Source organism: Daktulosphaira vitifoliae, unplaced genomic scaffold (assembly GCF_025091365.1).
Source record: "Daktulosphaira vitifoliae isolate Bord-2020 unplaced genomic scaffold, ASM2509136v1 Scaffold_3, whole genome shotgun sequence".
Classification (NCBI taxonomy): domain Eukaryota; kingdom Metazoa; phylum Arthropoda; class Insecta; order Hemiptera; family Phylloxeridae; genus Daktulosphaira; species Daktulosphaira vitifoliae.
The window spans coordinates 22,591,893-22,606,652 of NW_026099574.1; the positions used below are offsets into that span (position 1 = coordinate 22,591,893).

The 14,760-nt window shown below is 24.2% G+C and overlaps 2 protein-coding genes across 2 annotated transcripts in view; both read right to left on the minus strand.

Annotated features, from left to right (window-relative positions):
- Window positions 1-5,228, minus strand: part of LOC126900786 (uncharacterized) — a 30,661-nt gene extending 25,433 nt beyond the window's left edge. The window contains exon 1 of the mRNA XM_050676724.1: window positions 5,215-5,228. The gene's annotated coding sequence lies outside the window, so the exon portion shown is untranslated. The remainder of the gene's footprint in view (window positions 1-5,214) is intronic.
- Window positions 2,813-5,392, minus strand: LOC126900787 (uncharacterized). Its single transcript, XM_050676725.1, has 4 exons — window positions 5,293-5,392; window positions 3,529-4,208; window positions 3,109-3,230; window positions 2,813-3,042 (listed from the first exon to the last, which is right to left on the minus strand). Exons 1-4 carry the CDS (start codon window positions 5,372-5,374, stop codon window positions 2,952-2,954), a joined length of 975 nt encoding a protein of 324 aa, XP_050532682.1. The 5' UTR covers window positions 5,375-5,392; the 3' UTR covers window positions 2,813-2,951.
- Between the last annotated feature and the right edge of the window lie 9,368 nt (window positions 5,393-14,760).

The window sequence follows — 14,760 nt, forward strand, 5'->3', positions numbered from 1 at the left end:
TTACGATTCGCAATCATACCACGGCGTTCTGTACGTGCCGAGGAAGCGCCAAAAATCGGAAAATCCCAGATCCGACAAAAACTCTGGCCGCTACGAGTTTTACTAGCTTTTTTTTTTTTTTAAGTCCACGCGCATGGTTGTATTATGCGCAGTGATTCATTTCTGCTGATACGTTTATTATGAACCTTAATTATATGGTGTATTATGTATTATTATTTGGACACTAGTTTGCATTTGCCCTATATTTATCAAGGAATGTTATATGTTATATATAAATTTCATGACGTTATAATTATTTAAGTTTGTACTTTCATTATAAGAACAGTACTAAGTACAGAGTTAATAATTTTCTTTTTTCTCATATATGATGTATGAGACTATGAGTTTATCTTTTGAATTGGGATTCATCAATGATAACTATGATGTTCATCTTTAAATCGCAGTTACCAATATATTTATCAAAATTAAATTTTTATTTTTATTTTTAATATTAATTTTATTTTAATATTAATTTTAATTTAAATTTACAGTGTGCCATTAATAATAACCTGCTAAGTTTTTTTTTAATTATTCTATAATATAAACACAATTATTATAATTAGATTATTAATAATTTTTGTGTATAACAGGGGTGTATTTAAGAGAGATTGGCCCCTCCTTGAACAAGCGCTATCAATATTTTTTTAGGCAACTTCTAATATATAAGGACCTAATGTCCTTTTTTTTCATCATTACTTTAATTTTAGCAAAAAAATTTCTATAACATGTTTATCAAAGTAAAAAATATTAAATTTCCTCCTAAAATAATTTTTGAATAGGCCTAAAGGGAATACCTCATTAAGAGGCTTCAACCTAATACCCAATACATTTTACTATATTCTCTTTTTGAATTTTTCTGATTTTAATATTAACATTTTTAGATATAGTTTTCTATAGTTTTCACTGATTCTGAAGTAATATTTTTTCTAAAAACACTTATCGTGCCCAGCGTAGCTAGGTACTTCTACCGGAATCATTGGCCTACTTATGATGACGGACCGAAGAGGCTTACGCGCCTTCGGCAAACAGTTGTCGAATTGGTAACACTTGTGTCTTTCATGCTTAGGGTACGAGGTTCGAATATACCTGTAACTGTTAATGTTTTGCATTTTTTTTTTTTTTTTAATTAGAAAAAAATGTTCAACACATTTGATTTTTATCTCATTCTAATTCATTAACTTCAATAAATATTAAGGATCCCATTAATGTAGTCCTACCTCGTGAAAAGAAATGTCTTACTCAAATTAATATTATTTTACTATGTGTTTTTTTTTATGGTTGCGATTAATTTTTCCAACCCTCATTTAACCTACTTTTTTCAACTATATGTCAAATGATTATAATTCGTATTTAGTTGAGGATATCACCCTCAAAAATTAAAAACAAATCGCTTAATCAAATAAAAAGTAGCTTAAGCAGATTTCTCCATACAAACAATTTAAATCATTAATTTCTAATATTTTTAAAGTATTTATTGTTGAATTAGATTTGATATAATAAAAGTATTCAACTACAAAATTAATTAATTTTACTTTGTAGATGGTTATTTTTTTAACTATTTGTGTGCTACTAGCAGTCTATAACATAACAATTTTTAAGTAACATGTTTGGTACATTGGTGCTATGTAAATCATAAATCAAAAAAAAAATGATTTTTAATTTCACCTGAATTTAACAATGGATTTTACAATTATAATCAATTTGTATAATAAATTCAATTGAGTAGATCATTTAACAACTGTTTTTTGACTGTTTTTTTTTTTGTTAAAGTAAATCATTAAAATCAAGTAAAATTAAAACTATATTAAAAATATTTTTAGTTTAAAAAACTAAAAAATATTAAACTCAAAGCCACAAAAAATTAATGAAAAGTCGCAGATACGTATTTCGGAAACAATGTTACCATTATCAACGCTAAATACATACTGACATTAAAATCAATTCATTTCTGCACATTTCAATTGTAAAATCTTTAGAAACACCAAAAGTTAATTAGAAATGTTTTCTATTAAAGTGATTTATTACGATAAAATTGCAAAAAAAAACAAGTTTTTCTGATAAATTTACTGTAAGTAGTAATTATAAAATTTGCTGACTGCGTATTAATCTTAACAATACCATTTTTTTCTATTTAATGATGTCAATTTTAAACTTACATGTTAAGCTATAAGTTATGGTAATAAATTCATTTTTTTTTTTATATGAACATTCATTTTAAAGGACACAAAAGAGTAAGTTAATAATATTTCATTTTAACATATTAAAAATCAAAATCAATGATAATTTAAAAATAACTAATTATAAATATTATATAATATATAAATAAAAAATTAAATATTATATTTTTGAATCTAAGAATTACTAATCTATAATAAATAAGGAAATAGTAGTAGATGTTGCTTTTGTAATTATCCTCATATTTCTTAAGATTAAACACTAACTACAGATTTTTGCATTGAAGCGTTTCTTATAATTGTGATTTTAATCACTGTTAGATAAAATCAATTTTGTACCCAACTATACCACGTCACCACTATGCCGCGACCCCATTGTGCTGAATTTTTTTTTTTAATTAATTGAAAAAACTATTGCCAAAACATTGAAATACTAATTTTATATAAAGAAATTCATTTATTTATTTTAAATTTTAAACATACGTCTACTATTTATTATATTAAACAAATTAATCAAAAGAATTTTTATTTTATGACAATATATTGTTTATTGATTAACAATTACTTAAAAAATGATTCACAATATTTTTAAATCTTCATTTTTAACAATAAATTTAAGGACTTAGATATATTATAATGTATAGTAGGATTTTTTACTTAACACATTAAAATATGTGCAATATTAAATTTGAATAATAAATGAATAAATAGATTAATGAAATAGATTGTTCTAGTACCTTAAATGTAAGGATAGTAAAAATTTAATGAGTCAATATCTAATTGCATGCATTCCTCTGTATAATGACCATGCGTTAAGCAATAATAGCATCTATAGATACAAAAAAATAACAAAATTTAATCTATTATTTATACTGTTAAATCATTTAATAATTACCGTTGGCCATAAATATCTCCAACTATTTCAACATCTATGGCCCAATTCGGCTGTGAATCATTGACCACAAACTTTGCTTTTTGTGGAGATTTATAATATTTATAAGTACCAACAATATCTTTCTAAATAAAAAGACAATTTTAAAGGATTTTTGTATTTTTTTGAAATAAAAAATATATATTATCAACTTCATGTCTAAACCGAGAAACATAATTTTTGAGGAAAACAAAAATGCGCTATTTTTATATAGTTTAAAGTAAATTTTTTTATGTTTAATGCCTAATTACTACAAAAAAAATTTAAGATTATTTATTTTGGTATACGAATACTTAGTTTAATTAATTTATGTATTAAAAACTTGACTAGTTTTTTTAAAACGCAGGTTTTGTCATGTATATGACAATAAAATAATATGCCTACCTTATAAAATTTATAACATTTTCCATTTTTTGAAATTATTCTACCGGCTCCATTATTCATTCCAAAATAGCGTATAACACCTTCTTCGTGTTTACGCGTTTCCATGGACACTTCTTCATCAATAGGTGTTACTTCCAGTTCTGGCGAATCATTATTTGGGTGATCCTCTTCAGAAAAAATATAAGAAATGCAAAGGTCATTCATATCTTCAGGTAAATACATATTTTCCTCAGTAATCATATCTTCACCATTCTCTTGCTTAACTGCCAACAAATCTTCTATACAATCAATTTTGATCTCTGGGGTACTATTATTTGAGTGATCCTGTTCAGTAAAAATATAGGAAATGCAAAGGTCATTCACATCATCGTGTAAATTCTTTTTTTCCACAGCAAATATATCTTCACCATTCTCTTGCTTAACTGCCAACAAATCTTCTATACAATCAATTTTGATCTCTGGGGTACTATTATTTGAAGGATCCTCCTCAGTTAAAGTATTGTAAATGCAAATGTCATTTGTATCTTCAGATAAATTAATATTTTCCACAACAATCATATCGTCGCCATTTTCTTGTTTTACAATTGACACACTACCTACTGACACTCCATTTTCTACATCGATATCATTCATTTGTGTTGTGCTACATTCTATGTTTTTAACATCTAGTTGTACATCACCTGACATAATTTCTAATTAATATTTCGAATTTCATTATTATTATAGTCTACACAATTATTACAAAATTATATATTTTTAATAATTTGAACATAATATCTTACTAAAATTCCATTAAAAGTGAATTTTTTAAAAGTTAATTGTTACAATAGTGACACTACAGGGATATATTATTATATTTACTAAGCAACTAGACTTAAATAATGAAATCTAAGGCTAAATTTGACATAAGGTCAAAAATTTAATTGAGATTTGGTTATAATGATTTCAAATTTAAATATTACATAGAACAGTGTTATTAATATTAATAGTTGTACTTAAAAAATTGAATTATGATATTTTAATGAATTTTTAATCACTTAAACTTGTATAATTTTTGTATATGAAAAGTCGTAACAATTACATTAAGTAATTGAAAAATTAAGCTAGTAATTAATTTAGTTATATTATATTTTTCAAAGTTTTACTGCAGAAACGATATATTTTAGACTATAATNTTACTAAAATTCCATTAAAAGGGAATTTTTTAAAAGTTAATTGTTACAATAGTGACACTACAGGGATATATTATTATATTTACAAAATTATATATTTTTGATAATATGAACATAGTATAATATAATAATCATCTACAAAAACATTAATCAATATTTACAATAGGAATTATAATATTCCATAGAAAATTGTTTTATTTTTTCCAGCTTAATGTATTATTCATCCCATTATGAAATATAAAATTTTTNTTTTAGACTATAATGTCTACACAATTATTACAAAATTATATATTTTTGATAATATGAACATAATATAATATAATAATCATCTACAAAAACATTAACCGATATTTACAATAGTAATTATAATATTCCATAGAAAATGTTTCTATTTTTTCCAGCTTAATGTATTATTCATCCCATTATGCAATATGAAATTTTAAACTTTTTTGTATATAATTTGGTATTATTCGTTACAAAAATAGCTGAGCTATAATAAACTAAGATACTTTACCACTTGTATTATGCTTTTTGTTCTCCGACACACAGCACTNAAAAAATAGCTGAGCTATAATAAACTAAGATACTTTACCACTTGTATTTTGCTTTTTGTTCTCCGAAACACAGCACTTAAATATTGTTGCCAATCGACGAAAAAACCTCCTCATCTTCATTTTAATAATGTTATTTACAATAAAGTAAATGTATCAAATTATTTTTACAATGATTATCAGTAATTCAATACAAGCACAGAAAAATAGTTTTTTTTAAACAAAATCAAACAACAAACTAATTTATATTTGTGTATAAATATTAAGTATCACGTAGCAACTANCTTAAATAATGTTGCCAATCGACGAAAAAACCTCCTCATCTTCATTTTAATAATGTTATTTACAATAAAATAAATGTATCAAAATATTTTTTACAATGATTATCAGTAATTCAATATAAGCACAAAAAAATAGTTTTTATTAAACAAAATTTAACAACAAACTAATTNTAAATTTACTATTCTTATGATCAGAATATACTTAAAAATTAATTAAAATGTTATCAAAAAAACCATACAATTTTATTTTTTTTTACAACATTATNAATTTTTTTGTCAAATGAAAGAGGTTTATAAATATATTTGATTGTAAACATTTGTATATAAATATTAAGTATCACGTAGCAACTTAATTTACTATTCTTATGACCAGAATACACTTTAAGAGTTAAGAATTAATTATAATATTATCAAAAAAACCATACAATTTTAATTTTTTTTACAACATTTGACCAAAGCCGAATTATGATTGTTTAGGAGGTCATGTGAATTTTGATTTTAAATTATAGTCGTCGGTTTGTTATAAGATAAATATTTGGAAGTTATTCAATATTCAATTTTTTGAATACTTGAGCAATCCATAATACACTCTAATATAAATAATCAAATGAAAATATTATTGTACTTTTTCAAATAACTCATAACTTATATATTTTATAATATTTCACACAATTGCTAAATAGTTTTAAATTTTTATCATTGTTCAGTACAAAAACATCCATAAGTGTTAATGGTGTGGTTGAGTCTTTAATTTCTGGAATAACCCAGAATAATTATACATNATAACTTATATATTTTATAATATTTCACACAATTGCTAAATAGTTTTAAATTTTTATCATTGTTCAGTACAAAAACATCCATAAGTGTTAATGGAGTAGTTGAGTCTTTAATTTCTGGAATAACCCAGAATAATTATACAAATTACACATACTATTTTATGTTTGAAATGGTAGTTTTAATATGACTTGTCTCAAAATTAAGGTGTCTTCTAGTTACACTAATTATCCATACATTTATTAAAATTAATAGTACTAAACTTAATTGAATCACAATAATTTGGCGCGCTAAACTTATCAAATTAACAACTATAATCTGCTAAATATTTATTGATGTATTATACTTCTTATTTTTTTAATTTGAGAAAAATATTTAATAGTTCGACATTTTTTAAAAAACATTTAAAAAAAAAATTTTATAACCAAATATCTTTTAATGTTTTGTATTAAAGTTTCTATAAACAATTTCTTTTTTCAAATTTTAACATTTTCGGTATCAATTGTAAGTCTAACTCAGAAAAAAAATGTCTGATGATATTTTTAGATTTCTAATGTATATAAATAAGAAATAAAAAATAACACAAAATATTTTGTACATCAGTACTTATTATTTGATTTGACAAAGTAGTTTTCAAATTAGCTGTGTATAAAAAAACCCCAGCACAGTGGTATAGTGGCATAGTGAGATCAAGTATAATGATATCTGACAGTGATTAAAATCACTATCATAATAAAACGCTTCGATGCAAATCTTTAGATAGTATTTAATTTTAAAAAATTGGTGTATTATTCCAAAAGCTACATGATCTGATAGTTCCATACACTTTTCAATAAGTTATTGCATTATAAAGTTAAAAATGTAAAATATAAGATCGAGAATTTTCAGACAATATTTTTGTATGAAAATTCAATTATTAAATAATGCAAATTGCTATTTGCATTCGGTAGCCATTTTCACCACGAAGACAAGTCCAGATGTAAAATTTTTTTTCCATAATAAAGTACATTACATTAGCTTTAATTTAAGATATATATAAAAGTGTCAGACCTTCCGGAACATTTTCAAAAGTTAAGTTGAAAAAATTAATTTTTTGTGAAAAAGTTGTCATTTTAAATCCCCAATTGTGGGCAGATAAAGGGTCAAATTTACAAAAAATATATACCAAATGATAGGTAAAGACATCAAGCATCTATAAAAAAAAAACTATATTGATATGTTCATTTTTGAAAAAATTATGGCAGTTTTAAGTAAAAAAAATTGAAAAAATGTCGAAAATTAGCATTTTTGAAATATGTAATTTTTTTTGGAGATTTCCTCCATTTAAAAGAGGAACATTTTTTTAATTTTTGAGGATAATGTTTTCGACTAGATACAATTTGTGATCTTTTAACGTATTGTTGAAAGAAATCAGTTCTGTAAGAGCTGAGAAAAAGTGGTAACAGACACAAAAAAAAACACATCATAGTAAAACCAATACCTTCTTAGCTTCGTATCGAAGCTAAAATGTACCTATTTTTTCTGTATAAGTACATTAATAAAGGTATTAGCTTTTTGCAAGATTAATTTAGTGTATAAATTGATTATCTATTAATAAGTTATATCTTAAATATTCGTTTCTATTTAATAATAAATCTGAAAATATAATTATCTAAATAATAATATGATTTAAAAATTAGGTATAGTACTATAATATATAGAATTCGATCATAAGCAATTACGTGCTCTAGTGACGAGCTAATAAACTTCATTTTATCATTTTATACTATTTCTTTGCGTATCTATAAAAATATTAGATAAGAAATATTGTTGGTTTAGTTAAAAACGCAAACTTAAGGTTTTTTTTCAATCATGATTATACAATCCAAAAATGGTTTAATTAATTTTATCCATTTCGATAAATTGTTCACATACAATAAGTTTAAAGTGTTATTTATAATTTTTGACATAATAAATTGTGAACTAATCAAAAATCTTTAAATGTGTTACTTCGTGGATGGTTTAGTGTGTTTTTTGTCAAAGAAATTGTGAGTTTTTATTTAAAATTGATTTTTTTTTATGAAGTTTGAAAAATTATTTAAAAGCATACATTTTTGTAATAATAAAAATTTGTTTAAGTTATTCACCTTAAAACAATTATGTCCAGAGCTATATTAAGATTAGGCGAGAGGAGACTATTTTGAATTTTATTGTTCTGATATGACATATTTTATTACTTTTTTTTACTCATCACTTTTTCATAGAAAAATATCCATTTTAAGGTACCGCCTCATAACCAATATAGTTTTAATCCAATCTGGTTATATCTCTTTTTAATCAATTGAATTTGATAATATATTATTCAATTATTTATGTTATAATGTGGAAATCCAGCTGAGTATTTTAAAATTTAATTGCTAAGATTACCTTTTATTAAATAAAAAAATTAACATCAAATATTTTTATAAAAAAGGTTTACTATTGACATTACATTATACTTAGAATTATATGTGAAAAAAAATAATATAAATATAAATGAATACTGATATTGTTATGTTGGATTTTATATTTAATTTTATTAATTGATTTATATTAATAGTAGTAGTTTTTTTTCTTAAGGGACTAGAAGTTTGTAGAGACTTTAGCAAATTTTAATTAATTTTTATCAGTTATTAATGTATAAAATTCATGTTATTATGTATGTGACTTTTCAAGTATCATGTTAATCAAATGTCATTATTATCTAATGTCTACTAATCGACTCCTAAAATTATAACAACAAAAAAATAAATATTGAACTGCCACAAAGTTTTTACCAAGACAATAATAACATTTATTTTTATTATTAATCAAAATTTTCAATTTAAAAATCCTTTTCTTTGTGGCTACACAGTCAAAGAAATTTAAAGAAAAAGTCAATTTTTTAGAATATTTTACCTAGAAGTAATAATAAGTTGAAATTAAAGTTTAATTTAATAATTAATATTTTTTTAAAAGCCATAATGTATAAAATTACATAAGGCATAAGGTTTTTTTGTTACTATAGAAATAGTTCAGGATTTTTTTAAGTGTAGATTGAATGTATAGTAAAATAGCATTATTAAACATTAATATAAAGTATTATTATTTATATATAATAAATACATTCAGTACCATTTAGTTAGTAATATCACGTAATGATCAGACATTATCATAATTTTTAAAAATTTAACAACTTTGTAAAAAATTTCATGGTAAGAATATCACTTTTTTTTTCTAAATAATTGATAGAATTATATTTTGAGTATATAAAGTTGCTACATAGTTGTTATCTTTATGTATTTAATAGTTTCTAACTAGTTGATCACCTGTAATTATAGTAAGAAATATCAAATTAAAAAAATAGAAGATTAGACAAAGTAAATAGGTAGTTACAATTTTCCAGATGAAATTTTAAACTACTACGATTATGGAAATATCTTTTAACAATATTTATTAAGGAATTCCTAATCTAATATAATTAAAATTTTTTTCTTGATATTTTCGTTACTAATTAAATATACACTCAATAAACAACTGTTTCAAATTACACTCAGTAAGCATGTTTTTTTTTTTGTAAAAGAAAAAAAATGATATTTTGTAACTTTTAGGAGTTGAATAAGTCAAATTTTGTTGAAATAAATTAAAATCAGTTAAAATATTTACTCAGGCATATTGAATAATTTTTTAAAAATGTTGTTTAAACTTATAAAAGATCAAAAAAAATGAATTCTAAAACAGGAATTTAAAATTTAAGATGATTTAACAGTACTTTTATTTGTTAATAGATATTTGGTCACAATAATTTGTACTTCTTTTTGCTCCTTATCCTATTCACTTTGTCTGAGTCACTTTGCTTTCCTTGTAAAAATATTTTTTAAATAAGAAAAAGTAGACATGTATTAATAACATAAAATATTGTAAATGATACATAATTATTAGATTCTAATAATCTTTAATTATTTTACATATTAATTTCAGAAAGCTGTTAAACTTCTTTAAAATTTCACCAGTTTGGATTAACAGTAAGCATGCATTGAAAGTTGATGTCCAACTAAATAGGGCAATGAGAACCATATTAGAAATGTTGAAAACAACTCCCTTCTCGTGGCTTCCTGTGAAGGCTAATATAACGTCTCCATCCCTTAGATGAGAAGAGGCATTAAGAAGAGAGTGGCAAAAATACTTAAAGTCTCCTGGTCTGCCGATTTATGAGAACATTATAAATTTACCAATTATGAGACTAAAATCACATAATCCCAGTTGGAAGATTATGGATGATCTCAGTCGTGGTGTATGTTGACGAAAGGAAGCATGTGCTTCTAGTAAACCTTTGAACTATGTTCTTGTATCTCAGCTAGAACAGAGATTACCGGATTTCCAACTACCAAGGAAAGAATAGAGTACTTTAAACCACTTTAGATGCAGTCAAGAATGATGCAGTCAAGAATGATGCAGTCACCTCAAGTCAAAATGGAATTTAGCTGNAGCATGTGCTTCTAGTAAACCTTTGAACTATGTTCTTGTATCTCAGCTAGAACAGAGATTACCGGATTTCCAACTACCAAGGAGAGAATAGAGTACTTTAAACCACTTTAGATGCAGTCAAGAATGATGCAGTCACCTCAAGTCAAAATGGAATTTAGCTGTGAATGCTCGGTGTGAGTGTGGATACCTAAACCAGACAATGAGTCACATAACTGATTTATTCATAAAGGTCTTAACAGTTTTCACAAATTGGAAGAAAAGGATGTGGACTGGTTAAGTAGCCTACCAATTGAAATTTAATGGTGTCAAATCAGAACAAAAGTTACCAACATACACTCATTTTTATAATAATAATTATATAGTGCTGATGGATACTACTACTTATTTACTGTTTTCCTCATTATATAACAATTGTGCAGTATATTTTATTTTAATACTGTTTCCACATTTTTAAGATTCTATTTAATTGTTGCAAGATCTAGATGTTTTTGTAAACTTGATAATTTGAATGCCATACTAATATATATACATATATAGATTTGCATCTAAGCGTTTCTAATAATAATGATTTTAATCACTATCAGGTATCATATACAGGGTGATTTTTTTATCATAACCCACTTAATTACTTGCAGAATAATAATAATTTAAACATTTTTTTTTTCATTATCTTTAGTTACACATTATTCTTGAATTTTTAACTATGTAATACTTTTTAAGTTCATCCCTTATGCCTTGGAAGGGGGTCAACTTTGTTTTTTTAAATGGTAACACATATTTTTAATTTAATAAAATGTTTGAGTTTTTAATTTAATAGTAAATGGCATTTGAATTTTTAATATATCTTAATTCGTTTATTAGATATAATCATTTAAAGTTTCAAATTTTTGAAATAATATACAGGTATAATACACAAGGGATTACAAATATAGGTAGCTAATTGGTTTTTTATAACATCGATATTAACAGGTACACAGCATTGTTATTATCAATTGTAGTAAGGCACATTGTTATGAGTTTATAAATACACTAACTGACAATACAGAAAGTATATCTATTGATAATCATAATTGATAATAAACAATCCGTGACTGAGACAGCAATGTCATAAAAATCCAATTAGCTACCTATATTTGTAATCCCTTGTGTATTATACCTGTATATTAATTCAAAAATTTGAAACTTTAAATGATTATATCTAATAAACGAATTAAGTTATATTAAAAATTCAAATGCCATTTACTATTAAATTAAAAACTCAAACATTTTATTAAATTAAAAATATGTGTTACCATTTAAAAAAACAAAGTTGACCCCCTTCCAAGGCATAAGGGATGAACTTAAAAAGTATTACATAGTTAAAAATTCAAGAATAATGTGTAACTAAAGATAAAAAAAAAAGTGTTTAAATTATTATTATTCTGCAAGTAATTGAGTGGGTTATGATAAAAAAATCACCCTGTATACTTGTCCTAACTATACCACGCCTACACTCTGCTAAGACTCCGCTGTGCTACCATATCTAATTCAATTTGTTTTAACAAAATTGTCATTAATGACTAAATTACTATGATTATAAATTAGATGAGCAACTGAAGTATATGAAAAAAACAAAATAGTAGATAAAAGTTGTGTCATAAAATAAAATAAAATTCACAGAAAATTTAATACCAAAAAAAAATATTATTTTGTTTATTTACAACTAAATTCATTGTCAATCACAAAATAAATAAATTTATGTAATATAAAAAAATATCTAAAATCTACACATGTGTAATAATGATAATATATATATATATAATAAATACATGCATGGGGCTTTAAAAAAATTAATTGATCGAATTAATATTTTCGTTATAGCTAAGAAATATTTCTGGGCAGGTCCGGTGAAATATTCAGATCGTAATTTGCAAAATTTCAGCGTCTGGGAGAGTTTTTCTAAAAAAAATGGTTAAACATTGAAACGTTTACGGTGATCAACAAAAATTTTTCAACCTTCACCAATGATTTTCCCAGAGTCACATGACTGAGTACTTTCGTCAAAAAAAATTTGCATATCGAAAAATACTAAGTAATTGTTCCTAGGCCGAATGACTAAACGCGACGCAGTCGTGGAGTACGGTGGGGCCCTAGATTTGAACAGAGCCTAGTCTAATAAATAAGCCACTTAATTATTTATAATATTATATGAAAATTAAACTTGTCACACTTATAAAGTAAAAATAATAATCATAAAATAATGTTCATGAAAGAAAAAAACAATGAGCCAAAAGAAACCAATAAAAAATTATTAATATTAAATATAATTTCCAATTAATTTATTGTTTCGTGATAAATGAATCACCTTTTATGTAGTGCCTTCCAAAGTAAAATGTCTATACAAATATGTTTGCCTTATTTCAGTAACATTTAATGTACATATAATTTTTTCCGAATTATACTGATAATTCATTAAAATTTATATTTTGATAAGATTTTGAATGTGAATTAAACGTTCATGAAATTGTGCTATTGCAATATTAGTATCTTGTTTATAGTAGTACTAGATTGACGGCATGTTATATTAAATACAACAAAGAAAACTTTGCAATGATTGAATTCTGTTTCCGAACTGTAATGCAATAAATACTTTTAGATACCTTAAGGCATTGTATAATACATGATTTACACTCAATTAGCAATATAAGCCATGTCCGGTTTGTCTCTAGGCTATATGCGAAAACTGTGCTTTGTAATACTAATGGATTTCGACAATCACTCCATTAGCTGGCAAGTAGACACGTGTGGTTTTCACATGATTTTTAAATAAAATACTTATTTATATCAGGAATAAAATTTATACTATTCAATTAAAAATAAAAGTTTTGTGAATTGTAGGAAAAAATTACAATTAACACATGACTTACAACTGTGTTTATAATATATTATTTTTTTGTAATTTGCATAAATTTTATTAAAATCGACATTTAAAAAACAGTGATTAAAATCACTATCATAAGAAACGCTACGATGCAAATCTGTAGATAGTGTTTAATTTTAAGATATTGGTGGATTATTCCAAAAGCAAAATAAACTCCTATTTTTATTTTATATCCTGATTACAAGTTTTATGATTTATAAGTGTAGTATATGAATAAAAATTTAATTTTATGTACTATTAAATTTTTAAAAAATTCGTTCAACCTCGACATTTGCACATAGAAAATAGGTCGTCAGCTCAATTTGTGTTGTTTTATCTTATAGTACGTATCACAAGCTTTAATTTAACATATATTTAAAAGACGCAGTATTTCTAGAACATATTCAAAAATTAAGTTGAAAAAATTGACTTTTGTGAGAAAGTTGCTATTGTGAATCTGCTTCTGAGGCCAAGTAAATAGTCAGGTTTTCAAAAAATTTACATCAAATGAAAAAAAATTCCTCAAGTTTCTATTTAAAAAAAATTAATTGGATTTGTCAATTTTTGAAAAAGTTATGGCAGTATAAATAAAAAATGTCAAAATTTATTGATTTTAAAAATTGTAATTTTCTTGGAAATTTTCCCCAATTACAGAGAACGAAGAGAATTTTTTCAATTTTTAAAAGCTTTCTTCAACTAGATACGATTTATGATCTTGTATCATTGATAGAAATCGGTCCGGTGAGAGTTGAGAAAAAATGCTGACGGACATAAAAAAAACACATCATAGTAAAATTAATACCTTTTTAATTTCGTATCGAAGCTAATAGTAAATTATTACTTTTGTTTGTAAATTCTAACGCAAGTTTTCTAATTTTTCAGGTAAACACATAAGCTTAAGTAATTTTTCTTTTACTATAGATAATCTTTGATATTTTGTCTAAGGTTTCAGAACGTTATAATGAACAAAACAAATCTTAACTACTAATTTCTCGTTGATTATAGACTGAAAAAAATAGTCTAAAATAGTGATGCGAATAAAAATATTACATACGTAGAACTCTTTT